The 27,208-nt window shown below is 46.7% G+C and overlaps 1 protein-coding gene across 17 annotated transcripts in view; it reads left to right on the forward strand.

The window, feature by feature from the left end:
* The window catches only part of LOC105467301 (zinc finger and AT-hook domain containing), a 344,890-nt gene that overhangs the window by 171,533 nt on the left and 146,149 nt on the right, over nucleotides 1–27,208 (forward strand). For 14 of the 17 annotated variants that reach the window (XR_011606714.1, XM_011716760.3, XM_011716759.3 and 11 more), the window contains one exon: nucleotides 7,112–7,363. Coding sequence is in view for 16 of the 17 variants with exons in the window: in XM_011716760.3 (XP_011715062.2) it covers nucleotides 7,112–7,363 (252 nt within the window). In the remaining variant the exon portion in view is untranslated. Of the gene's footprint in view, nucleotides 1–5,168; nucleotides 5,309–6,295; nucleotides 6,388–6,460; nucleotides 6,789–7,111; nucleotides 7,364–27,208 lie in introns of those variants that run through there. The other 3 variants (XM_071067790.1, XM_011716769.3, XM_011716770.3) reach the window with 3 other exon arrangements.

Genomic DNA, 27,208 nt, shown 5'->3' on the forward strand with positions numbered 1-27,208 from the left:
TGTGTGTGATTGTGTATGTGGGCATGTTTGAGTGTGCACATATGTGTGTGTATAGATGGTGTGTGAGTATGCATGTGTGTGATACTGTATAGGCGCATGTGAGTGTGCATGTGTGTGATTGCATATCTGGGCGCATTGTGAGTATACGTGTGTGTGTGATTGTGAGTATGGGCACGTTTGTGAGTGTGCTGTGTGTTGTGGGCACATGTGTAAGTGCATGTGTGTGTGGTGGTCACATGTATAAGTGCACATTTGTGTATGAGATTATGTATATAGTACATTTGTGAGTGTGCACATGTGTATGTGGTTGTGTACATGGGCGTGTGTGAGTGTGCGTGTGTGGTTGTGTGGGTACTTGTGTATGTGTGTATGATTGTGTATATGGATATGTGTGTGCACGTGTATGATTTTGTATTTGGGTGTGTATGAGCATGTGTGTGTGAGAGTGTGTGTGCACACACATGCATTCATTTATCCTGATGGAGGCTGGGGCAATTGAGGAAGAATGTACATGGGTCTCCCAAGAGCCTTGTTTTGACTCTTCCATCTTCTCTCTCATTTCAGACCCTCTGTAGGAACTCTTCCTTTCTTATCTTTCCTTTCCTTTCCTCTCCCCTCCCCCTTTCCACCTCTGTAGTCATTAACTGTTTGTTGGGTGCCTACTGTATGTCTGGGTGCTGTGCTAGGTGCTGGGGCTGCAGGAGGGGCCCACAGGCTGTTGACTCTGGCCGCCTAGCTGGCGAATGGCAAATAGGCAAAAAGGCAGTTTCAGTGCAGCAGGGTGAGGGCCTCTGCGCGGTTAAGTTAAGGCTGCTAAAGACGTCCTCTAATGTGAGGGTAAAAGGAGGCTTCCCAGGGGAGGTTGATGTCTATGTTTAAATCTGTATGTTGTCTCTTCTGGGCATTTACCACAAATCAAGTCATTCTGAGTGCATGTACGAACACTGAGCCCTCTGATATGCATGGTCAGCCGCGCAGTGTAGTGGAAAGGGCACACGTCTTGGAATCAGACTTAGGCTCCGTTCCTGGAGCTTCCACGTGATTGCTGGGGCCTTGGCTGGCACATAGGGACCTTTGTGCAGATTACAAAAGGTGTCACCATTCTGAGGGGATGAGCTAGTAACAGGAGCTGTTTCTGGGTGAACAAACATAAAACATGCTCAGAGCTGATGCAGCCAGTGCCAGAGCTTACAGCTTGGCTAGTGGAGTTTGGCCCTGGTGAGTCTTCAGTCACCGCCTCACACAGGGCACAGTCTGCACCACAGCCTTAAGGCTCTGCTGGGGGCTTAGGCAAGTGGCATGGCCCCTCCAGGCTGTGACTTTTGTCATCTGTCAAAGGGAGATAAGATACTGGCCTTTTTCATAGGTTCTGAGACAAGTGCATGTTCATACATGATGCCTTAGTCCATAGTGACTGCCTGATAGACTTTGTACCCTCCTGTACCTTACATCCATGTACTTCCCAGCCCAGGGAGTGGGGTCACACTGAAGCTTGTCACTGCATGAGACTATCATCATTTTCCTGCAGAACTTAGTGAAGAGGTCACAGTGTGTTATTTCTGTGCTCAGATATTAGTTGAACTGTCCAAAGGACTTGCTATGACATGGGTATGAAGTTCACTGACTTTGAGGCAAACAGGTCTGTATTCAATTGTTGATTCTGCCATTTATTAATTCCCTGACCTTGGAGCAAATTAGTTAATCTTCTTAAGCCTCAGTGACCTCGACTATATGATGGGGATCATGCTAATGCTTCCCTTGGGGATTAAATGAGGTCATGCATGTGAAGTGCTTAGCATGGTGCCTGAGATATATGTGCTTGATAATGATTAGTTATCACCATTATTTACATGGCATTTCCACGATATGGCTGGTAAAAGTATAAGGAACAGGCTTGGGATGCCTTCATCCTCCCTGGTGCCTGGCATTGTGGAACAGGATGCAGTCTGTCCCTGCGAAGGGGATATTGCAGTCCTCATAAACCTAAGAGGCTTGTGTTCCCTTATTTATGATAAATAATTCATTGTCTCCCCTACTGCTTCCTGAGCTTTGGAAATAAACGTCAGGGAGATTGACTGTCAGGGCCTTAAAATGTTAGTCTTTCAGGATTTTCTGAAATTCTGGAGTTGGCGTGACTCGAGATTGAGCTGCCCTGTGCGAGTGGTGGGAAGCTGGCCTTATCCAGGGTTTCAGGCATAATAAAATGTGTGGGTCTTTAATTCTGTATTGGATTTCCTGGTGTAAGAGCTATTTTAAAATGAAGAACTTAAGGAAAAAATGCATATTGAGTCAGAATGAATGAGAATGCATGTACATCAGGCAATCATATTATCTAACTGTGGACCAGGTGGGAGGATAATAGTTTCTTAAAAGAGATATTCTAAGTCAGAATCTTAATGACTATGGCCATAATATTAAACAGTTGCCATTTGTCAATCACCTCCTGAGCTCTGCGCTCAGCATCGTAATGGATTGCTTTTATCGGTAGTGACTCTATAAAATAGACGCAGTTTTGTGTTTATTTTTCACATTGGAAACGGAGGTTCAGGGGAGATTCGAACCCAGGTCAGTCCAGCTCCAAGCCAGCATTCTCTGCACAGCACAGACTATCTCTATTAAAGTATCTAAAGCTGACCTTTTCTTACCCATGCTTCAGGGGTATGTGATTCTGCAGAAACATTTTTGTCTGGGAATAAGGAAACCCAGATTCCAGTTCTGTGTGCTCAGCAGCTGGTTCTGGAAAATGTGCCAAGCCACTTGAACCATTGCATCCCTTGTTTCTTTTCCTATTGAGGACATTATGTTTGCTACATCCATCTCTTAAGATTTTTATAAGGCTAAAATGAGATAATAGCTGGGAAAGTGCCTTGCAAACTTGAGTGATGCACAAATAAAGGGCTTACATTATTAAATTTTTGATAATGTTGGGCTATTTTTTTCATAATGTTCATGTTGTGTTTTGATTGAGTTAGAAGAAATCCTTTGGCTGATTCTCTGCCCCTTGCTAGTTTTTGGCCTTGGATCTGCAAGGATGATTTTCTAAGAGGAAGTTGTCCCCAAACTGTGGATTTAGAGCAGGGTTAAGAGGCTCTGTGGCTCAGCCCTTTCTTCCTGTTGGAAACTGGGGATGCAGGAAATGGCTTCTTTTCCAGATGTTTCTTTTCCTATCATCAAACAGTGGATCAGTGTGTTCTTATTACTTGTATCTACTCCACATCCAGCTCTGTTCAAGACCCTGTGGGACCCAGGAATTAAAAGGCCAGCTCAGACCTCAGGGTTTTTCATAAAAGGTGGGGAAAAATAGGAACAATCAGGGAGTGGTCCGGGCACATACACACCCTACGTGTGTGTGGCTCACACTGTGATTCGAATCAAGCTGTGAGGATAGTCATCCTGCTCACTTAGCTGGGGACACCTCATGGAGGAGGCACTGAGGTCTTAATTGGACTGGACATGTTAGGATTTGAACTGGGGCTTGGTGTCTGATTTGTAGTGAAGGAGGTGGTCACAGTAAGTGAAAAGAGACAGGCATTCTCTGTAGATATGTTTGGAGAAGTCTAGAAAATTGCCCTGAACAGTCAAGGGGGAGGAAGAAGGAAGTGGGGGCACTGTGTGTGTGTGTGTGTGTGTATGCGTGCGCACGTGCATATGTGTAGGGTTGGATCATGTGCTAAAGGACCTTGAAGGCCAGGCCTGAGAGTTGTGGGCAAAGCATCCAGAACTATGGAAGGTTCTAGAGTGAGGGAATGACAGATGAGGGATGGAGACAGAGAAAGCCCAGAGCAGGAAGCTGGAATGTGGAAACTGTGCAGGGATCTGGGTGGTGAGGTCGCTGTGTGAACAGAGAGGGGATTTACTAGACAGACATCTTTAGGGCAAAGTCCATAGAGTTTAGTGACAGATTAAATAAAGGAATTTAGAGGGAGGAAGAAGAATTAAAGCTAACTCCATTGAAATGTTTTGATTTAGAGGTTACATGATTTTCCTTGCCCAGTTCCAAGGTTCTCAGCTCTGCCATAAAATGCGAGTAGTTGACAGCAGCAACTCATTTTCGGAGCTTAAATTATTCAAGTTCATTTATGAATATTTCATTTTTAGCTAGCTAATTGGTCTTGAGGATCTGAATTATGGATGCAGCAAGCTGGAAGATTAGTTTTGTCACCATCGTGTTTGAGGTTTTCCAAAGCTTTCAGGCCGATTTTATTTCTTTGTTGCCGTGGAATTAATTGTGCATTGCTCATCAGTTTAATTCACCCAGAGTTGCTTGCTGGCTGCCTGCTGTGCAGGGCACCAGGTTAGGTGCTGAGGGGGTTACAAAGTAATCAGGACAGGGACTCAGCCTTTGAGGAGTCTCCAGTCTGGGGGAGGGGAGACTCACAATGGCTGCTGTACCGCACACTGTGCTGTGCTCCAGCACATGCAAGCACTGTGGCTCCGTGTGCTCCATTGAGTCTGTGTGGAGAAAATACTGGGTACCCCGCAACAGTAAGTTTGCTAAACTCGAGCTTAAGGGCACAGTTCTCCACAAGACGAGCAAGTCCGCCCAAGACTCCTGATCCCAGCCGCAAGTTTGGGGGGGTCTCCTGGACCACCCTTACTTCTTTCTTACTACTACAGATTTGGAAGGTCCCTATGGCCTCTCTCAGCTTTGAGAATTTGCTAGAATAACTCATAGAACTCAGGAAAGCCCTGTCCTCATTATTATAATTTGATTATACTCAAAGGATGCAAATTAGCCAATTAAAGGGAAAGAGGTGTGTGGGTAAAGTCGCAGACTGGGAAGGTCCCAGACGTGGAGCTTTTGGTCCACCCATGGAGTCCTGAGCAAAGTTACCTCTCTCCTGGCTACAATGTAGGATAGCACTCAAGAGTATTTCTAATCAGGGAAGCTCACTCGAGCCTTGGTATCCCGAGCTTTTATTAGGACTCCATGACACACTGCCCACATGCCACCTTTTAGTCCCTGTCCCTCCTGTAGGTTCTGACTGATGCCTTTTGTTTTCCAAAGTCCCCATCATAAATCCCATTGTTTGTCTGGTGGCCAAAGTCCCTGGGTAAACAAAGATGCTCCTATCAGAGGGACATCTGGGAGCCCAGAAATCACCTCCCTGTAGCCAAGGGCAAAGGCCAGACTTCTCTTTGGGTAAAGTTAATTCTTCACTACACAATCGCATCCTCGTAGAGTGTTTCAGGGGAGTGGCTTGTGTCTGCGGGATGGCAGAGTCTGTCACTGGGTTTAGACCTGGGCCACAGACTTCAGTAAACTGTTAGGCACCCTGTTTCTGGAACTCAGCTGACATGACACGAGGTGGGTGTTTTGTAGCCTCTCTGCTAATTCTGCTTCTCTGATATGAATTGCTGCTTCAGTAGGTTGTGCAAGTACACCTTGTTGTGAAAAAGAATAAGGAGAAAAGTTTTAAAGACTCCAAGGGAAATGGTTTCTTCTTACTCTGTACCTTTTATTTCTTTCCTCCCCTCTCCCGTGCACATGGGCTGGTTTTCCTGTAAACACAGCCTTTGTTCTCCTTGTTTAAATCTAGGGAGGGCTCCCAGGGCCTTCTGTCCCTTGTTTTATTGGTTTGCCTTCCTGTCATTAAGTACCTTCTCCTCCTTTGTGCTCCCCTGCCCACCATGCGCCAGGGAGACAGAGTGAAGGCAGGAATCTCGCTGGCTGCCCTGGTGCAGTGCTCTGGTTTGGATCTTTCAGCCAAAGCTGACCTACTCACCAGTGGTGTTGCAGTTCGGTCGAAGCTCTGTTCCAGCAAGAGCCCTCCTTTCCCAGGAAATCTCTTGCCTCATTCTGGTGCCAGGTTTCCCTGAGGTCTTGGGTACCCCGTACCAAGGCAGGCTTCCTTGTCCAGATTCCCTGTGGTCAGGCTGTTGTGTCCCTGCAGACTCTGCCCCAGACTGTCCTGCCCATCTCTGCTCCCTTCTGCCCCTGTGGCCTCCCTCTTTGATTTGTGAGCACAAGTGACTGACTTAATGGGTCCTCACGGTAGTAGCAGTGTGATAAAGTGGCTGGTGTCCTACTGCGTAGAGCAACAGCTTTAGAGAGAGCAGGAAGGGACCTGAGAGACATCCTGATATCTACAGATACACGTGTACCCAAGATAGTGCCTGCTCACCCCTGTTCTCTATCGCCCAGGCTGGAGTGCAGTGGCGCGATCTCGGCTCACTGCAAGCTCCGCCTCCCAGGTTCACGCCATTCTCCTGCCTCAGCCTCCCGAGTAGCTGGGACTACAGGCGCCTGCCACCGTGCCCGACTAATTTTTTTTTTTTTTGTATTTTTTTGTAGAGATGGGATTTTTACCGCGTTAGCCAGGATGGTCTTGATCTCCTGACCTCGTGATCCACCCACCTCAGCCTCCCAAAGTGCTGGGATTACAGGCATGAACCACCGCGCCCAGGACCGCTCACCCCTCTTAATTCCCACCTTCATTCTGGAGATGAATGCCTTAAAAATTAACACTAATTGAGAAGAAACACAAGTTGTAAAATGATTTTAAACTTGCTCTAAAGCAGCTGTGATCATGCCATTGAAAATCACTAGGTCTCTAGGAAACTGGAAAAATATTGTTATTGTCTTTAGTGCTATAATTTGTGGCTTTAGATTGTAATTATTTTTTCTTTTTCTTGCCAGGACTATTTGACTCTAATAATTATGACTCCTTGAAATAATCTGAATAGTTGTGTAACTCATTAAGGGCATGACAAGCTCAGCAGCCTTTGAGAACGCTTTGCAGAGAAGTCCCTAAGCAGTTTCTGAGAACTGGATTTCAGCAGAAATGGTGCTTAACAAGGGGCAGGATTTGTGAGCAGGGGGTTGACAGCCGCGACTTAAAATCCTCCCAGCATTGCTGCAGAAAGATGTACAGAGATGCCAATCAACTGATTTTCTTGAATCAGAACATTAGAACATTGATTACCCATTAGTACACCGATGCAGTGATATTAGCACCAAAGATAATTGTTTGCAGCTGTGGAATCACTTCAGGTTTTTCATTTTTAATAAAATGTGAAATCTGAACATATTCTCACGCTTGGAGGGTGAGCGTGAGCCCTGCAGTGCCGTCTCATGTGACTCCGTTGTGCCCTCTTGTTTCCTCTGTAGGGTTTTTGGTCATGAAGAGGAAGAGAGGCAGGCCTAAGGGGTCCACGAAGAAACCCAGCACAGAAGAGGAGCTGGCAGAAAACATCGTGAGTCCGACCGAGGACGGCCCGCTGGCTCCGGAGGATGGGAGCAGCCTGCCCCCAAGCAGCTTGGAGTGTAGCAAGTGCTGTCGGAAGTTCTCCAACACGCGCCAGCTGCGGAAGCACATCTGCATTATCGTGCTGAATTTGGGTGAGGAGGAAGGAGAGGCAGGTAAATGCTGCCACATGGCTGAACATGTCCATTTCTTATGAAGAGGTGTATCTGCTAATACCAGGTTTCACTGGGTCAGTTACTACTGGGAAATAGCCCATATTTATTCAGCTCTCACCCATCTGGAAAAGTGCTTATTTTCTTTTTTTTTTTTTTTTTTGAGACGAAGTCTCGATCTGTCACCCAGGCTGGAGTGCAGTGGCGCGATCTCGGCTCACTGCAAGCTCCGCCTCCCGGGCCGACGCCATTCTCCTGCCTCAGCCTCCCGAGTAGCTGGGACCACAGGCACCCGCCTCCGCGCCCGGCTAATTTTTTGTATTTTTAGTAGAGACAGGGTTTCACCGTTTTAGCCAGGATGGTCTCGATCTCCTGACCTTGTGATCCACCCGCCTCAGCCTCCCAAAGTGCTGGGATTACAGACGTGAGCCACTGCGCCCGGCCAGTGCTTATTTTCTTAATGATGACTGACTATTACTGTAAGTAATCTTTGAAGTGAATGTGTCATCCGGGAGTTGATGCCCATGGCATGCAGGTCAGGGGGCTGCTGTGCTAGATGCTTTGAGAGTTGCAGGGATGGTAAAACACAGCCTCTACCTTTGCTGAGCTTATGTTCTGGGAAAGAAGACAAGGTTTTAAATGCATCATGTTAATGGATAACAAATTGTCAACAGGAGAGAGCATTCTGATGCAAAGTCGGGAGCGAACCTGGTGTCACAGTTTGGGTGGTATTGAATTAAAGGAAGGAGGGATGTCTATTGGATGGATGGGGCCATGTGGGCCAAAGTGCAGCAGTTAGGATCCTCAAGGCTCCTATGAGGGACCTTGATGGGCCAGTGTTGGCTGAGGACTAGATTTTGGTGGGCATTCTTGAAGAAAATAAAGACTATCAGGTACTTCCTTCAGATACGTTCTTGACTAGGCTTCAGCTCTGAAGCAGCTTCTAAGAGAGGCTGAAAGGCGGATAAATGTGACCGGGGATGAAGTCGTTGTGCGGTAGCGTGTCTGCAGATGGCCTTTGTCGGAGGAATGAAATAGCAAGGCTGCACTGGAGCGGTTAGGGCCTCTGCTGTGGGTTCTGTTGTTGGGTCCTTGCACCATTTTTGAAGCCTTCAAACTGTATCCCGTGTTTAAGTTCTTTCTGTTTTGTATTGTGCTAACCATGTTATGTGGGAGGCAGTTCTCATTAAGAACATAGGCTCTGGGTTATAACTATCTGGGTTTGCATCCCAGCTTCTGCCCTTATTAACTTCATTTTGCCTCAGTTTCCTCATCTGTAAAATTGGAATAAAAGCAGTACTGTCTCCTATGGTTGCTTTGACAATTAAGTGAGATAGGATTTGTAAAGTGCTTGCAGTAGTACCTGCCGTATCAAAAGCACCGAGTGAATGCCAGCTATTACAGTGAGCCGTTCATAACCACATGGATACACTACTGTTGTCATCCTTCCTGCTTCATGGATAAGGGCGTTTAGACTCTGAGAGATTAAGTAATTTGTTTAGGGTCCTTTAGTTATTAAGGGGACCTGGCCTTTGAACCCAGGCCGTCCTACTCTGACCCCTGTTCTTAAATTCTTCATTATAAATGCCTCCCTGCAATGAGCAAGACTCTTGGTTTGCAAAACCCTATCATAGTTTGGGTGAATTATTAAGTCACTCATCAACTAATATTTATGGAACATCTAGGTTGGTGGCCAAGGCTCGTTGCCAACATCTGTACAAGTTGTAGAAAATACCAGACACTGTTCCCTCTCATAAATAACTCTCAAGGCAATGATGTAAAACCCTGTGGGGCTGCACGGGCTCATGAAAATAACCCATGAGGATCAAAGGAGGTGGAGCTGTCCCTAAATGGAGCCTGAGTAATTGCCGTGTGAGAGCTGTAGCCCGGGAGTGCTGTCATTTCAGAAGAATCCGTATCGTGTTTCAGAACCTAAAGTTCTTTTGGGAAATAAAGATAATTTTAGAAATGAAACGGTTGAAAGACGAAGGATTAGGATGGACCTCCCCTGAACCCGAAGCTCTGATTTCCAGTGATTTGTTAATCACTGGATTTGGGTTATGGAGTCTTTCCCCTACCCTCTTATGTGTGCATGCACACACTCTGTCTCCCTCTCTCCCTCTCCCTTTCTCTCTGTCTCTCTCTCTGCCTCCCATGCGTACACATGCATGCCCCTGCTCCAGCACAGCTAGGTAACGGTGTTGTGTTTTCATCAGTGCTAGCCATCGAGGCAGCTCTGCTGTCTGTAGTTTCTGCACTGCCTGAGCCCTTCAGAGAATCCAGTTCTCTCCGACCATTTGGTGCTGTCTTCTCGAGAATCCCTTTTGTTTGTACCTTCACAGGGTTTTTCCTGTCAGGTTCCTTCTGAGGCACTCCTGGACTCTGCACAGTTATGGCTAGAAATCAGAGACTTTGCTCTTTTGCAACACTAAATTTTTCTGCTTCCCATTCTTCCAGACCTCAGGTCAAGCTCTGGGTTTGAGGCTCAAAGTCAACAGCACAGACCCTGGAGGCCCAGAAGTTCGGTTGGGTCTATGGCCGTTCGCCAGTCTGCACTGCCCTTAGCGTCAGCTCTCTGAAACAGAGGTCCCCAACCCGTGGGCCACAGGCCGGTAGCAGTCTGTGGCCTGCTAGGAACCAGGCTGCACGGCAGGGGAGTGGTTGGTGAGCCGGCGTTACCACCTGAGCTCTGCCTCCTGTCAGATCAGCTGCGACATTCACTTCTCGTGGGAACATGCGCCCTCCTGTAAACTGTGCATGCGAGGGATCTAGGGTGCGTGCTCCTTATGAGAATCTAGTGCTTGAGATCTGAGGTGGAACAGTTCCATCCCCAACCACCCCACCCCACCATCTGTGGAAAAATTATCTTCCATGAAACCAGTCGCTGGTGCCAAAAAGGTTGGGGACTGCTGCTGTAAAACACAGTGCCTCAGTGTCTCCCCATCACAGCAGAGTGCAGAGTCTCTCCCTGCGTGATCAAGACCTTCACCAAGACCATCTTTCCATGTGGCTCCGTCAGTGCCATAAAGCATTCTGTTTGTACCAACCAGGGTACAATTGATGAAAACTTAGGTTTTTATCAGTTTTTAACTGTTGTAAGCAATGCTTTAATAACTATTCCTAAATGGGTGTGTGTGTGTTAGTATGTATACATATTTGTAGACTTGTGTTACGATTTTTCTAGGATCAATTCCTAAAAGCAGGTTGCTGGGTTGGAAAGTATATTAATATTGCCAGATCTCTCCCCAGAAAGCTCACATCAACTTAGATTCCAGGAGTGTCTGAGAATGCCTATTGGATATTATTACCTTTGTTTGTTTCAGTTTTTAATACCTGTAATGAAACAGAAAATACTAAGAAAGTAAAAATATTCCAAAATGTCACTGCCTGGGGTCAATGACTGTTACACTGAAAAAGAGAAGGCCCTCCTCCATTCTGGGTATGCCCGTATGTATTTTTCAGAACTGAAATTGTATGTAATATTCTGTGATCTTTTTTCACTCATTAATGTGGCAGATACAGTTTTCATCACAATATTTTTTATTTAACAAGCTGTTTTCTAGCACTTTTTGTATGTGACTGTAGCTGTTCTCAATGTTTTACAACTCATAGTCATTTTACTTCTCATGGTAGCTTAAGAGGTAGGCACTATTTTTTTTTTTTTTTTTTTTTGAGATGGAGTTTTGCTCTTGTTGCCCAGGCTGGAGTGCAGTGGCACAATCTCAGCCCACTGCAACCTCTACCTCCCAGGTTCAAGTGATTCTCCTGCCTCAGCCTCCCAAGTAGCTGCAATTATAGGCATCTGCCCCCACGCCCGGCTAATTTTTTGTATTTTTAGTAGAGATGGAGTTTCACCATGTTGGCCAGGCTGGTCTTGAACTATTGACCTCAGGTGATCCACCACCCTTGGCTTCCCAAAGTTTTGGGATTACAGGTATGAGCCACTGTGCCTGGCCAAGATAGGCACTATTGTTATTCCCATTTTATAGAAGAGCAAACTAAGACACAGATGTTACAGCCGTTTGCTTTGGTCACACAGCCCGTAAGTAGTGGAGCTGGTTGTGAGCGAGGTGGGCTGGCTCCAGGGTCTGTGCTTTTGACTGCTGTGCTGTGTGTCCTTACCCAAAACAGTGTTGCTTGTTGTCATTTTTAAAGGCTGTACAGCATTTCTTCTTATGCATGGGCTTACCTCATTTTACTTCATTGGTCTTTAGTTGATAGGCATTTAGAATTTTTTAAAAATTTTCTCTCTGATCAAAAAGCACTACTCAAGTGAACAGTCCCGAGCATGCATTTTAGATTTATTATTATTATATTTTGTACTTGTGCCATTATCTTAAATGGCTAATAATGTAATGCTTGTTAAGTTTTTATTTAACGAGCTGTTTTTTAGTGCTTTTTATTTTGCAGTTGCTGTTTCTCAGTGTTTCACAGCTAATAGCTCTTTTAACTCTCACAGCGGCTAAGAGGTAGGCACTGTTGTTACTCCCATTTTATAGAAGAGGAAACAGAGGCATAGATAGTTTCAGCAGTTTGCTCGGCTAGATTACACAGTCTGTAAGTGTATCTGTTCGTTTCCTTTGTAGCATTGCTTTGTTTTTCTTTTGCATTAGGAAAATACAAATAGGACCTATTTTACATTTTGACACGCATACATATTGTCAAACCACCCTGTAGAATGTGCATGTCAATTATTTTTCCGTCATGGGTCATGTCCTCAGATCGCCTTTATCCTTTTCATCTTGGGTTGTGTCAGCCTCTATCCTTGCCAGTCTCTTTTGTGAACAGTTGGCTTTCATTGTTTTAATTTGCTGCTCCTTGGTCACTGCTGGGCTATCTCTGTTCCAGTTATTAGTTATTGGTGGGTTTTGTGTGATTGGGGGCATTCCTTGTTCATGCACTTTACTTACACCTTTGAATGACCATATATGCTGAAAATATTTTCTGCAATTTGTCGTTTGTCTTTTAATTTTCTTTGTAGCATTGCTTTTTTTCCTTTTGCATTTTGCTGGAGTTTTAAATGTCTGTATTGTCACCATTGTTTGTATTGTATTGTCAGATGCATCTTTTACATTTTTTGCCCTTTTATCGTAGTTTACAAAATTTACCTCATATCCCCTCCAATTTTAAAAAAATGCTTCTGTTTATTTGTCTGTTATCTGTATGGTTTTATTTTATGTATATCTTTGATTCATTTGGACATTGCATTTTTGTGTTCTGTAAGTTGGGAAGTAAGGCAGTTATATAGTTGACTTTTTAACAACGTGGGGATTAAGGGCACCATCCCACTGTCAACAGTTATTTTCAAGTATAGCTTTTGACTCTCCTCAAACTTAACTAGTAATAGCCTACTGTTGACCAGAAGCCTTACCAATAGTCAGTGAACACATATTTGGTATGTTTCATGTATTATATACCATTTCCTTATAATAAAGTAAACTAGAGAAACAGAAATGGTATTAAGAAAGTTGTAAGGGGCCCGGGCGCGGTGGCTCAAGCCTGTAATCCCAGCACTTTGGGAGGCCGAGATGGGCGGATCACGAGGTCAGGAGATCGAGACCATCCTGGCTAACACGGTGAAACCCCGTCTCTACTAAAAAATATAAAAAACTAGCCGGGCGAGGTGGCGGATGCCTGTAGTCCCAGCTACTCGGGAGGCTGAGGCAGGAGAATGGCATGAACCTGGGAGGCGGAGCTTGCAGTGAGCTGAGATCTGGCCACTGCACTCCAGCCTGGGCGACAGAGCGAGACTCCGCCTCAAAAAAAAAAAAAAAAAAAAATCGTAAGGAAGAGAGAATGTATTTACTCCTCATTGAGTAGAAGTGGACCATCATAGAGATCTTCATCCTCCTTCTCCTCATGTTGAGTAGGCTGAGGAGGAAGAGGAGGGTTTGGTCTTTCTGGAGGGGTGAGAGACATGAAAGAAATTTCAGTATAAGTTCACCCTTGCAGTTCAAACCCATGTTGTCCAAGGGTCAACTGTATATATTTGACCAATAAATCTAGGGAAAGGAATTGTTTTAATAAATATAATTCAGTAGATAAAATATTTGAAGTCATAGGGTCCACGGAGAAAATATAGATCTGGCGGTTCAGTCTCAAAAACCCCTTAAAAAATACAACTTTGTGTTTTGAAATAATTATGACTTCACAGGAAGCTGCAAAGATAATACAGAAGAGTCCCGTGTGTCCCTCACCTGGTCTCCCCCAGTGGCTCCACCCTACACAACCCTAGCACGGTATCAGAATCAGGACGTTGGCCTTGGAGTGCGTGTGGCTGGATGCCAATTTGCCACTCACAAGTATGGCCTGTGCTCGCCGCCAGAAGCCAGAACCGCTCTGTAGTCACAGGGCCATGCACCCTGTCCCTCGATCGCCACCCTCGCCTGGCAGCTGCCAACCTGTTCTCCAGCTGTGTGACTTTGTCATTTTGGGAACACTGTGTAAATGGACTCACATTGTCATTTTGGGAACACTGTGTAAATGGACTCACATTGTCATTTTGGGAACACTGTGTAAATGGACTCACGCAGTATGTGACCTTTTGTGGTTGGCTTCAAGAACTCCCCTTTTAGACCTAAGTTCTGCTTTTATGGCTGAGGAATTTGAGGTGCAGAAGTGATGGTGATCCGGTCACATGACTCATTTGAGGCTGGCTGGGGCCCGCGTCTCCCGACTCCTGCCCTGTTGCCAGTTTGCTTGATCGTGTCTGTGCCTTAAGACCACTCTCATTTCTACCTCATGGATGGAGATTTTCTCCAGTTCAGCGTGTCTCTGTCATATTTTTCTTTAACCTTATAAGCAATGGAAGTGGCGCCCTGTGTGGATTCCTGATGCTTATTTTCTACTCTGTGATGATTAGGCAGTCTCTTTAGCAAAGGCAGACAGACAGGGTCCTTTCTAATCAGATTATCGGCTTCCTCCAGGAATGGCTGTAGAGAAAATGGCCTCATATTCCATTGATTTTAATGACCTAAATTGACTTTAATTTAACAAATACCAAATGGAAAGGTAGACGCTCTGGGTGTTTTTCCCTTTCTGGCCACCGTTGAAGCTCTAAAATATGCAGAAATGACCTTATGCCCAGCTGCCTTGCGGCTGGCATTCATGTGATTGCACCGTGTTCCCTAGTTTGCCAAGCACAATATTACAATTTGGAAAATTCTCGAGTAATTGTTTTAATATGTGCTCTGTCAAGAGCAGTCTAGTGACATTTCAAACAACTGACCTTGGTTCTATAGCTTGTTAAAACAATTAGAAGAAAACAAAATAAGCTTTTTCTTACCCTGAACCATGGCAAGTCAAAATAACTCTTTTGATATGTTTTCAACATTTGTTTATTTTATTCTGCATTTGAATGGCAGAAGAAACCAGGAAAAGAGATTTTTTTTTTCCTGTAGTTACGTAGGACAGCTGGTGTTTTGAAAATGTTTTGCAGCCTACGGAAATCAATATGTCAAATTTATAAAAGTGACTTCTGAACTTTTCTAAGCTTGTTCTTTCTGGGGTCATTTTATGCAAAGAGAGTTGTGAAAATTTCTTCTTATTCTCATTAAATTCTTCCTATCAAAGACAAGGCTTTCATTTTATGGTCTTACTTAAGATGCACCTGTAACCTTCATGGTGATTTTTTATTACAGTGTTTCAAGTCTCTGCCTCCTACTGTATTTGTGTTAGCGAAACAGCTGGCTTGATAAATACCTGCCGTGACTGAAAATGGTATGGAGTGAGTCATGTTTGAAAATTTGCAGGTGAAAGTGTGTTTCTGAACATCTGACTTTTCTCTGCGGAAAGACGGATAGTGGTAATGTCTTGTTTCTTTTTGCTGCCTGTAAACCCTCAGTTTTTCCTCTGTACTAACTAGGTGAGTGGAAGCCCAGTGGTCTGCAGCCATGTCTGGTCTTGTGCGTACTTGTGAGTGTGGCTTCTGCGTGGCGCAGTTCATGCCACTGCTCCTGCCTACCTGCTCTGTGAGCGCCCCCTCTTCTGCCTATCATGTCACTGTCCCTGATTAAGGGGAGACCTGGTTACACCTGATAGCAGAGCTACCCTGAGTGACAGTGTCTCAATATTCCTGTGCTTGCTTTCTTGTTGGTATTGCAGGTCCTCAGGGGCTCTGCTCACTCAGGGACCCAGCTGGAGAGAGCAGCCACCATCCTGAATGTAGCAGGTCATGGTACAGGAGGGAAGAGAGCCCTAGGTGGTTTCATCTTGGCTCAGAAGAGCATCTGTCATTTCTTCTCTGCACAGTTCACTTGCCAGTGTATTAGTCTGTTTTCACACTGCTGTAAAGAACTACCTGAGACTGGATAAGTTATCAAGAAAGGTTTAATTGATTCACAGTTCTGCAGGCTTAACAGGAGGCATGACTGGGAGGCCTCAGGAAACTTACAATCATGGCAGAAGGTGAAGGGAAAGCAAGGACCGTCTTCATGTGGTGGCAGGAGAGAGAGAAAGAATGAAGGGGAAAGTGCCTCACACTTTTACACCATCAGCTCTCATGAGAACTCACTCACTATCATGAGAACAGTAAGGAGGAAATCCACCCCCATGATCCAATCACCTTCCACCAGGCCCCTCCTCCAATTCAACGTGAGATTTGGGCGGAGACACAAATCCAAACCATATCGGCCAGCAGGGAATCACGTGGCCCCGCCTGACTTCAAGGGCCCAAGAAGTGCAGTTCTACCCCGTTTGCGGGGTAGGGGAGCCCTGGAAATGCTTGGTGACCATCACTAGTGACGACTGCATGGTGCTTATCCATTTACCTGATTCTACCAACAGCTGTGTTCTCATGTCTTCCAAATATCTTCCTTGCCCATGTTTCAGTTTGGGTGTCCCCCAAGCAGTTTAAGTTATGCAGCGTGTTCAATCCTAAACTCGTCCAGCTCCCAACTGATGTTCCTCCTCTATTTCATCTTGGTGACTGGCCCCCACCATTCAGCCAGAAACATCCCTGTCACATCCCGACACTTACCGTGGTCAACTGACTACCTGCTCAATATCTCTTCAGTCCTTCCCCTGTCCCTGCTGTTGTCCTCGTGGGTCCATCATCTTTTCTGTGGACTCTGTGACCACTCCAGTCTGCGTATCTACCCCAGTTCATGCTCTGTGTACACCAGTGGTTTGCAGATATTCTGGGGGATTTATCCCCATTAAGTATTTATTTAGTAATAAGTTGCATTTTTAAAATTGAATAAGCATCTGTAGAGTTCTTACTATGGGCCTGCCTCTCTTCTGAATGTCTTACAGATATTGATTCATTTCCTCTTCATAAAAGCCCTATGAGGTAGTTACTGTTTTTATTCCCATTTCATGGATGAGGAAACTGGGGCAAGCATCCTATCCAGTGTCACCCCGTAGTACGTGATGGACCAGGGATGTGGACTCAGGCCTTTTGGCTCAGATACATATAGACTGCTGTATTAATACGCTGTAGGTGTTATAATACACACATAAATGGTAAGTTTCAAAAGGATGAGTTAAGAAAGGTAAAGAGGAATTCTTCTTTTTTATTCCCAAATTTCAGTGGATTTTCCTAGGCATCCCCGGCTGTACGCGTTTCACCTTCCACCTTGTCTCCCTAGCGTTAAGCATCTTTATGACATATGAACCCATCTTATCCTTACTCTGAATGCACCCCTTCATGACACCCACTGCTGTTCAGGGACAGCCTAAGCTCCTTAAGAACCTGCTATGTCACTTAGGACCTAGCTGCTGCTTGCTCTGCACCTTGACTTCTTACCCTCTCCCTCTTTGCCCACCTCCGGATCTGCAGTGAACCTCTGAAAGCCCCCAGTGCCCTGTGCCCTCACCATCTCTTGTACATGTCATTCTTTTTGCTTGCAATGTCCATTTGCCCTTTTCCCTCCGAATATGCTTAACCTTCAATGATTCTGGCACATGCACAAGCCCTGAGCCAGCAGGGCTCCATCCCGTCATCTGTGCCTTCTCTGTGGAATGCCACAACCCTCTCCTGTGCCAGTGATTCCTGCTGGTCTTCAAGTCACAGCTTTATTTCCCCTTTCCAGGCCTAGCTCCAGAGTCCCCTCCCTTGTGCTCAGCTTCCCGGCAGATCCGGGCTTCTCATTGTGCTGTGCACGTGTGTCGCTGTGTTGGAATTGCTGGTTTGTGTGTGTGTCTCCCTGTCAGCTGATAACTGAGAAGGCAGGAGCCCACACTTGCACTGTGGCCTGGTTCCCTGTGGACAGAATAGGGACACATCTCTCTTTTCGTTACCAAAGTCCAGGGCCAGACTCTAGTCCTTGGCAGATTTGGCACAAACCGACCAAGTAACTTGTTCTGTGTGGGTGTGTCACTTCCTGGCTCTGTCTGCAGCGTTCAGGGAACAGTGCCGGGCACACAACAAGTGCTCAGTGATTATCTTTTGAGTGAAAATACCGATTCTCACAGAGCAGACACAAGAACTGTGCAGTATCCAATGGGTGGTAAACCCAAAGTTAATTATTTTATACCTTGCATTTGTATTTCTCTGTGGAGTGGCCCAGTGACTCACATGAGGCCCTGGGTGAGTACATGTTGTGGCTGACTGGCTGCCATCCATACTTGCTCCCATGCATTTCTGAATCTGCAGCTGCTTTGGTTCTTTTTCTTCCTGCTCTCCTGCTTTTCACATTTCGGCTTCAGCCATCAGTTTTTTCACCTGTACTTAAGGGTTACGTATGGAAGTTACCTCTTGTTTGCCATCTAATGCAGCCATTTGAATTGGAAACCTTGGAGTCATCTTGAATTCCTCTTTTTGTCTCATCTGCAAATCTCTCAGTCCCTAGTCCTGCCAACATTTCTTCCTTCCTCCCATTGCCCCAGGTCCACTGTCATCACCTCTAATGCAGACAGTTTTGCAGCAGTCTTCAGACTGGCCGCTCTCCTTCTGAATCTGCTCCCTATAAGCCCACCCTCCCAGAATGGTGTAAAATACATGGGGTCACGCTGCTTCCTGCCGGTGGGCCTCCCGTGGCCTCCCCTCCCCTGCTGTTGCTGGGCGTGGATGAATCTCACCCTGTCCTGAGATTTCTTTGTCTTGGGCCACTGCCTCTGTATGCCATTGGCCCCCACTGGTCTTATGGAATCTTGTGCGGGCAGAACTTTCTTCCTGGAAAGCCCCTTCTATCCTCTCAGCCAGCTAATGAATTCTGTCTCATTCTGTATGGCGTGCACCATCCCTCAACATAGGCAGTCCCGGCAAATGTCTGCCTGGTGAAAGCACCTGCATATGACCTTTATTACTCCAGTAGCTTCTTATACTTTACGTAGTTCAGATAAAAAGCTCAGATAAATGACAGTAAGCTACATTATCAGAGTTGTTTAGAGAAGGAAGAAAGTGTGGGCCCTAGAGCCGTGAGCCCGTGGGGAGCTCCAGCAGGCCAGAGGTGGCCTGCATGAACAAGCTGCAGCGTTCATCAGGTGCTGGGCTTTACAGGCTTGTGTTCACACACTTCCCGACTTCCCTGAGCCATCCCTCCAGAACGTCCCAGAGACTCGTGGAATCCCCATTCTTGGCTCAGCAGGTGTAGCAGGATGAGCCATGGACAAAACCCCTCAGACACTGAGATAGCGAAGGGAGTGGCTTTAATCAGCTGGGAGCATCGGCTGGCTAGCGTCTTAAAATCGAGCTCGTCAGGTGCTCAACTTCTGCCCCTTTTGGGGGCTCACAACTCTAAGGGGGCCTGTGTGAGAGGCTCGTGATCGATTGAACAAGCCAGGGGGTACGTGACGGGGGGTGCGAGCACCGGTGGTCAGAGTGAAACAGAACAGAACGGAAGGTTTCACAGTGTCCTTCCACACAATGTCTGGAATCTATAGATAACATCAGTTGCTAGGTCAGGGGTTGAATTTTAACTACCAGGCTTAAGTCAGGCAGGCCCAGGCCTGGTTTTGGGTCTGGTTCCTGGGCACTGGGCTACCTGCCTTTAGTTTCGCTTCTTTTTCCTTTTCTGAGTATAAAACAAAATAAAACAATATGAGAGGGTCTCTCTGTTCCCTCAGAGGGATTGTGGGGCTCACCTACCGCAGCCGGGCTCCCCAGTGATGCTGCCTCCTCTTCTGTGTGACCATCTGCCTCTGCTGCTGTGTGGGGCACCGTGTCTCTGCTCTGATTCCACCACCGGGGCAGGGCGCCATTCTCTTTTTTAGATGAAGAAGCTGAGGCTCTGGTAGGTGAAAGAAGTTGCCTAAGCCCAGCTAGAGAGTACCTGTTGGAACAGGGATTCTGGTCCAGGACCCTTGGACTTCCCAGCTCAAGCTCTTGCCACACAGATCCATCAGTCTTCAGGGATGCTGCTGCTGATTGGCTGGTCCTCTGATTCTCCACACTCCCCTGCTTCAGAGTCATGTGAATTCAAACCCCCAGTTCTGGTGACAGTTATGTGTTCCCGAGAGACATGTCAGATAGAAACAGGACTGACACTGCAGCCCCCACTGTCGCATTGCTGCTTACTGTGACTCTTAGTTACCAAAGGGTGCTCAGGGCCTTGTGCAGGGACAGAATCCCACCCCAGCAGAATGGTGAAAGGAAGACTTGCTTCCTCAGCATCTTGGAGGTCACGCTGGGGCTGCTGGCTCTCAGGGACTATGTGGTAGGTTGGTGTCTGGAGGTAAAGGGAGTGGCCTCATCCTAGAGTTGCTCTCTGAAGTTCAGCGATTCTCAGTGTGGAGGGTCCGTGATTGATCCAGTGTGATGCAGCCCATGGCACAGGGGGCCTTTGCTTTAATTAACGGTGTCATGGTGACCATACCTGAGACCAGAGAAGTACTGGAACATGTGGCTCATGGCTCGTGCCCAGCAGCCTGTAAATCTGGACATACTGCTGGGGCTGGGGCTTCCCATCTCAGGGAGACTGGCTAAAGGCAAGGGCTGAGTGAGATTCCGGCAGCAGGCAGAATCTCTTCTCTTTTTTTTTCTCCTGCTTCCTGAGCTTGTGCTATTATTGGGCACCAAGTCAGACTTTGGGGATTGAAGTTGAGTAAGACAAGTCTATTCCCTTGAGCAGCTGAGTGTCTGGGGAGGAGGACAGTGATGTAAATAGACAACCAAATATGGTGAGGTGAACCACCTGCAGAGGGAGCAGGGCAGGACCACGCGTCTGCTGGAGCATGTCGTGGAAGGCTTCCTGAAGGAGGAGGTAGCCCTGAACTCCATCTCTGATGATGACTTGGGACTAGGGGAGAAGGTGGAGAAGGTGGAGAAGGAGATGGAATAGGCATTTCTCTCATGATGGTTCATACAAAGCCTGCAGATAGGGGAATTTGGGCACATTTGAGGAGGTCTGGGATGATCACTGCAGTTAGTATGTAAGGCCACCATGGGTGACCAGTGAGACAACGGCTTCGTGCCCTTCACAGGTTTATTTTCCTGGCAATTTCTCTCTATTGGGAAGAGCACATGCTGAAAGCAGGTGCCTGCCTGTTCTTCCCCTGTAGTAAGAGAGATAGGAGGATGCAAGAAAGCCTAAGGGAAGAGGGCGAGGAAGAGCAGTGCATATTCAGCAGGTTCCAATCAGTGTGGGTGTAATAAGTGCTTTAAACTGCTTTATTAGCAGGGTGGAGTGAATTGGTGGCAGAGTCCCAGAATATAATCCCTTATCAGTCTGCTGTTCTGACAGCTGTTCTGGGCTTTTTATTAATGTAACTGATAACACTTTACTCTCCGGGGCATTCTGAGATTTAATTAGTTCTTGGGCAATTTAGAATAGGTACTCTAGAATATTAGTGCAGTGTTAATTATAAATGAATGCATATGAACTAATTTCTACAAATGTGTGATTGCATTTGCATTCAACTCTTTAGTTGCCTGCTTCCAATTCAACATACTTTGAATTATGAGTTACATGTGAGATACTCTGTTCTGTGGAGAATTCAAGGGTAAGAAACACAGACACAAATCCTGCACTAAGAGTGCAGGACTGTAAAACAAAGCAGGACCACTCCTTTTCTTTTGAGATGGAGTTTCGCTCTTATTGGCCAAACTGGAATGCAATGGTGTGACCTCGGCTCATTGCAACCTCCACCTCCTGGGTTCAAGCGATTCTCCTGCCTCAGCTTCCCAAGTAGCTGGGAATACAGGTGTGTGCCACCATGCCTGGCTAATTTTTTGTATTTTTGGTAGAGACCAGGTTTCAACATGTTAGCCAGGCTGGTCTCAGACTCCTGACCTCAGGTGATCTGCTCACCTTAGCCTCCCAAAGTGCTGGGATTACAGGTGTGAGCCACCGTGCCTGGCCACAGGACACCTCCTAAAGAAACACTTCTAGAAGAGGTGGGTTGGTAAACAAAGAACAGGAAGATTTTGAGGTAAAAGGAACTTACTTGAGAGATTTTGTATCAAATGGACTTTGTTTTTCTTAGTAAGGTGTTGGAAGCTTATCAGAGTTAAGGGTGTGTGTGTGTGTGTGTGTGTGTGTGTGTGTGTGTGCACATGCACATGTGCCTACATGTTAGGGGCTGAGAAGAATGGGAACTTTTTGAGCCCTCCTGTGGGTGATTCAGAAATGCATCAGAGGCATCGAGCGCCTACTGTTTGTGTAGCAGGCATGGGGTGGTTGCTGACTACAGGATGTCGCGTGAACGGAGGTCTGTGCAGTAGTTTCCCAGACTGTAGTGGGCTGGGCAGAAATGATTATGACACTGTGAGGTAAGTATGGGGTAAGTATGGGGAACAGCTAGTAGGGGCTTCACAGGGTCTTGGGGGAGCTCGTGGAAGGGGATTCTGTAGCAGCCTGGAGAGCAGGTGGAGTGGGTGCTCTCTGGTGACTCGCTGGGGCAGAGAGTTGAAGGCCACATAGACGTCAAGCTGTGAAGAGTGGGGCTGGGGTGGAAGAGGGCAGGGAGAAGAGGGGAGGAGAGGAGGGGAGTACCACCCCTGCAGGAGGAAATAGCATTTGCTCAGGCACAGAGGAGCCACTGGCCACACAGAGGAGGCTGATGCAGTGATCCGGGGGGGCATTCTGTGGCATCTGAATCCAGCAGTGGGAGTTGGAATAAGGGGACATATTGTGGAGATGTCGAGGAAGTGCAGTTGACAGGACCTGGCAGAGTTCGCAGAGGGGATCTGCCTTGATTCTGGCTAGGGGCCGGGGTGAATGGTGGCATCCCTGCCTACCTCGAGAGCCCAGAGCAGATGCAAATTTGGAGGAAAGAGAGTGAGTAAGTTGTGGCCACACATTGATCTGGGGACTGCAGGATATCCAAGAGGGCATGCCGCCCCACACGGAGTCTAGCATGAGGTCCTCTACTCATGCCTCATGAGGAGGGGCATGAGTAGAGACTGGGTGGAAGCAGAAGGACAAACCACCAAGGGCAGCCTCCTGAGGCTCCCACACGGGAGTGTCCAGGGACGGAGAGCAGGGAAGGCTGCCTTGAATGAGGAAGAAGTTGGGTTGAGAATGGAGAGTGATGCAGGGAGTTCAGTGAGAGGAAGCTGGGGTGAAGACTGCGTTGATTAGGGGTGTACCTCGTTGCTAACTTGATCAGGAGCAGTATCAGTGGAAGGGGGTCAGTGGGAGATGCTTGTAGTGGGAGGGAATGAAAATGGGAATGGAGAGACGAGCCATCCAGAGATGACTAACAGGATGGCCTGGGGGAGCCACCAGGATGCCAACAGGAGGCAGGTGGCACACTCAAATGGGTGACTTGAGAAGCTAAGGAAGAGACCCTTTGTAAAGGTGTGTTCAGGTCTAGGTACAGCATCAAGTCATGGTGTACCTGCGGGACTGAGGGCAGCTGGGAACAGCAGGGTAAACACGCAAGAGGGGAGAGAAGTCATCAGAACACCGAGGGAGAGAGCTGTGGCCTTTGGTAGAGAATGAGGTCAGCCTGTGATAACCTGGCAGGGAGGGAGCCTGGAGAATAAACACCCACCCCCGACTTTCTCCCTTCCCTTTCATCTCCTGCTGGTGCCTCCACTGGTCAAACCCAGTTGGAAGCCAGAGAGCAGTAGGGCCCATTGTGTGGTCCTTACTGGTCAGCCTTGAGAGCTGGGTAAAGGGGGAGGGGCCACCTGGAAGGGCAAGCGGGACCCCTCCAGAACTTCAGGGGACTCTAGATGCTTGCTTATTATCTGCCCTTAAAAGGGACACACTCGGGTCTCTGTTCCTTAAGTAATGGCCCCCTCCAGTTTACATCAGAACACGTCACTCTGTGCAGGGGCGCTAGACCCTGTCGTGGTAGAAAGGGCTTCAGCCCCGCAGAGGCATGCACACCGTTTGCCAGCATCTGCTTCCCTCTTTAAGGTTTGCATTCCACGTCGTGCGGTGTCATCGCTTTTCCAAATGCTGTCTTTTCCAAAGGAAATGAAATATAAAGAAGTATGTTAATGTGCTAGGGTTGAAGAGCAGCGCTGCACAGTAAAGGTTACAGTTCTTAGAACATCAGCACCTGGGGAAAACGCACAAAGCTAGGTGGTAGGGGGAGAAAGGGGCTTGGCCACAGCTCACGATTAATACAAACCGGAAGAAGCCAGAAAGAAGTCATCATCCCAACCTCAGGCTTGCGTAGGACTTTCATGTATATTTTTGGGTGTGAAGTCGACAGACTGGTGTGCAGCCAGTGTTTCCTGAAGGCCTACTGTGTGTGCTCACCACGTGAGACGGTTCTGCATCTGTTCCCTCATGTGAACCTTACAGTGACTCATTCTGCAGATGCGGATAAGTTTAGAGTGTCCCAAATTCATCCAGCTGAAAGGCAGAGCCTGGATCTTAGCTGAGATGCCTTTAACTCCAAATCTTGTGTTTTTCACCATGCGTTCTCAAAACAGTGACTTTTTGTTAAAGCCGTATTTCACGTAGTACACTGTACCTCTTAATTCGGTGGTTTTAATGCTGTTTGCAGGGCTCCTCAGAGATGCTTAGTGGCTGGGGCTGGAGGGATACTGAGGACAGGTGTGGGAGGCTAGCAGGGAGCCCATCCACTTTAATCTGAGAGATTGTACCTTTTATAGATTATTTATATTGAAATTGCCTGAAGAGCAGGAAAAAGGTCCTGCCAGTTAAAAAAATTTGAAAACTACCATCCCGGTGTGCTGACAATGACAACTGAGTTCAGACAGTGATGCTGCATGATGTAAAACTAGATGAACAAGGGGACTTCAGCTAAGGCCCTTGTTTTCTGGAAGAGCACATTTATAAGAGCCTTGGAAAAAAAGTGAAGCATAAAAAGACTGGTTAAAAACACACACCGTGTACATAATAGCAGAGTTACAGGTGCTAGTTAATGCTCATGAAAGTGCTTTGCAGACTGTCATGTGCCACTCAGAAGATAAAGTATTGTTATAGCATTAATAGTACAGTTGATCACCCTTCTGTGATACTGACTAAAGGGAAAGTACCAGACGGGCATAGACTACTGTTAGAAATTTCTGTTTAAACCCACTGTTGCTGATGGAGTTAATGCTGGTCTCCCTTCCTGCGATCTGGCTTGCCCAGGGTAGGGCCATAAAGAGTTCACTGGGGTTCGATGTCATCTAGTCTGCTCTTCCTCTTAAGCATCTCAGACAGATTTCAGCTATGGATCTCACTAAAATTACATTCTGTTTTCTCTTGGCTAAAGAGTCTTTTCTAGAGCTCAGTGAAGATATTTTTAAACATTTAATACAATGAAAACAAAATACTGTCTTAGAAGTAACTGTGTAATTAGCACATGTACATGAAGAAGCAGGATATTTGAAGAGGCTTCATTTTGAGAATGGCATCTAGAGGACTTGGAGTTTGACCTGGGTCACCCCAGCCAGCCCTGCAACCCCTGGGGCTCCCTTCAGTGTCCTTATTTTCCACATTAGGATGTGCTTATTAAAGGACATCTGCTTGCCAGCTCTTCTTTGTCAAGCATCCTGCCTAGGCCCAGGAACTCAACCGGGTTTTCTCTGAAACAAGGGTTAGTAAATTACCCAAAATTCCCCGTCAGCATCAGCCAGGGGGCTTGGATTTCAGCTGGGGGTCTTTGACCCTGTGCTGTATGCTGCCATCTCAGAAGAGTGACTTTTAGCAGCCGTGTTTATTGCCAGAAGGTTCAGTATATCTCAGTGCAAGGGAGATAGACATTTATTTGTTGAACAGAACTCTGGCTTTCTTCAATCCCCAAGAATTGCCTCTTCATAGCACAGAGAATCACTGCAGATCTGGAAGCGCTGGGCACACCACTGACAAGCCAATAGGGGACTTTAAATGCCTGGACCTGGATACCAGGCCAGAGAAGCAGTCTGTTGCACCCAGGAACCAGCTGTGCACTTGACCGTACAGCGTGCCTTCTCCGGCTGGAGTGGGGCCGTTCATGTACATGGAGTGATTAGGAGCAAGTGGTCTCTTGCTGTGTTTGGGCACTTCGCTGAGGGTGCACAGAGCAGATGCCAGCCTTACTTTGTCTACCTCAGCCTTCAGCACAGCTGGGCCCAAGCCCCCGGTCAGAGAGAGGTGGGCGAGGAGGAAAAGAGCGGTGTTTGGATGCTGCGGTGCCTGAGCTGCCTGCAAGCCTTTCACACCTCTGCCTGTGGTGAAAGCAAAAATGCTGTTCGTGGAAACCACTTATAGGTCCGCTAGCCAGGCCCCTCTGTTCTCTCCACCACCGTAAACAGTATTGCACTCTGCCATTTGACCGTCACCTCATCTCTTTGTGGAGCCAGCTGTTCGGCTGGTTCCTCTCTGCACTCTGTCTAAACTTCTGCTCCTGCAGAGCATCAGAGGCAGGAGGGGTTGTGGGAAGCGCTCACCTTGCAGTCTGCTGTGATGTGATGCTGGGTGTGCCACTCATGGGGACAGTGTCCAGGCTCAGTCCCCTCTTCTCCTCACTGAGCTTCGGACTCCTTTTCTTTATAAGGGGCTTGGGAGCAGTCCTGCCTCACCAGGATGGTGGAGACTGAGGGAGACTGCGGCATGTGCAGCGTCCTGAGTGGCTGCAGGAGGCCTTCCCTTGCTGTTTGTTTAATGACTGGATGACTGTCCCACTTTGTGAGGTTGGAGGCCCTTCCTCTCTTTCCCCACTTTACTGAGTGTCTGTGATGTTTTGGGCACGGTGGAAGACTTCCGGTGAAATAGGCTAAATCCTGCCAGACCTTACTGAACTCACATCCACCTAGGGGAGACAAGCAAGAAACAAGTAAACAAATACATAGACAAGCCACTTACAATAACTCTCCTCATCAGTAGGGACTGTTTGTGTGAGATGTGTTTGTTAGATCAGAGCTTAGAGCACTAGACCACAGTTGCTGGTGGTCTGCAACTGCAATGGTTTGACTTACGGTTTTTCAACTTTACTATGGTGTGAAAGTGATATGCATTTAGTAGAAACTGGACTTTGAATTAGAAATTTTGATCTCTTATTTTTATTTCTATTATTACTATAAAATTCATATTTTTATTATTGTAAAATAGGCTTTGCGTGAAATGATTTTGCCCAACTGTAGGCTAATGTAAATGTTCTGAGCACATTTAAGGTAGGATAGGCTAAGCTATGATATTTGGCAGGTTAGGTGTTTTAAGTGCATTTTTGACTTAATGATATTTTTGACTTTGCATGGGTTTATTGAAATGTAACTCATCGTAAATTGAGGAGCATCTGTATTTAACAACACAAACTTTTCCTACTTCCCAAAGGCCTGCACTCTACTAGACTCAGGTAAATGACTACCTTCTAACATACTGTGTAGTTTAGTTATTTATTATGTGTTAAACTGATGGTCTCTTTCCTCACTAGCATGTAAACTGCAGAGGGGAGAGCTCGCTCTCTGTTTTGTACGCTAAGGTATTACAAATGCTAGAACAGTGCTGGCCACTGCCTAAGTATCTGCTGAACGAACTGTGGCTAGTAAAGAACAAGTAAATGCTATAGTGTGTATATAAT

This window comes from Macaca nemestrina, chromosome 8 (assembly GCF_043159975.1).
Source record: "Macaca nemestrina isolate mMacNem1 chromosome 8, mMacNem.hap1, whole genome shotgun sequence".
Taxonomy (NCBI): Eukaryota; Metazoa; Chordata; class Mammalia; order Primates; family Cercopithecidae; genus Macaca; species Macaca nemestrina.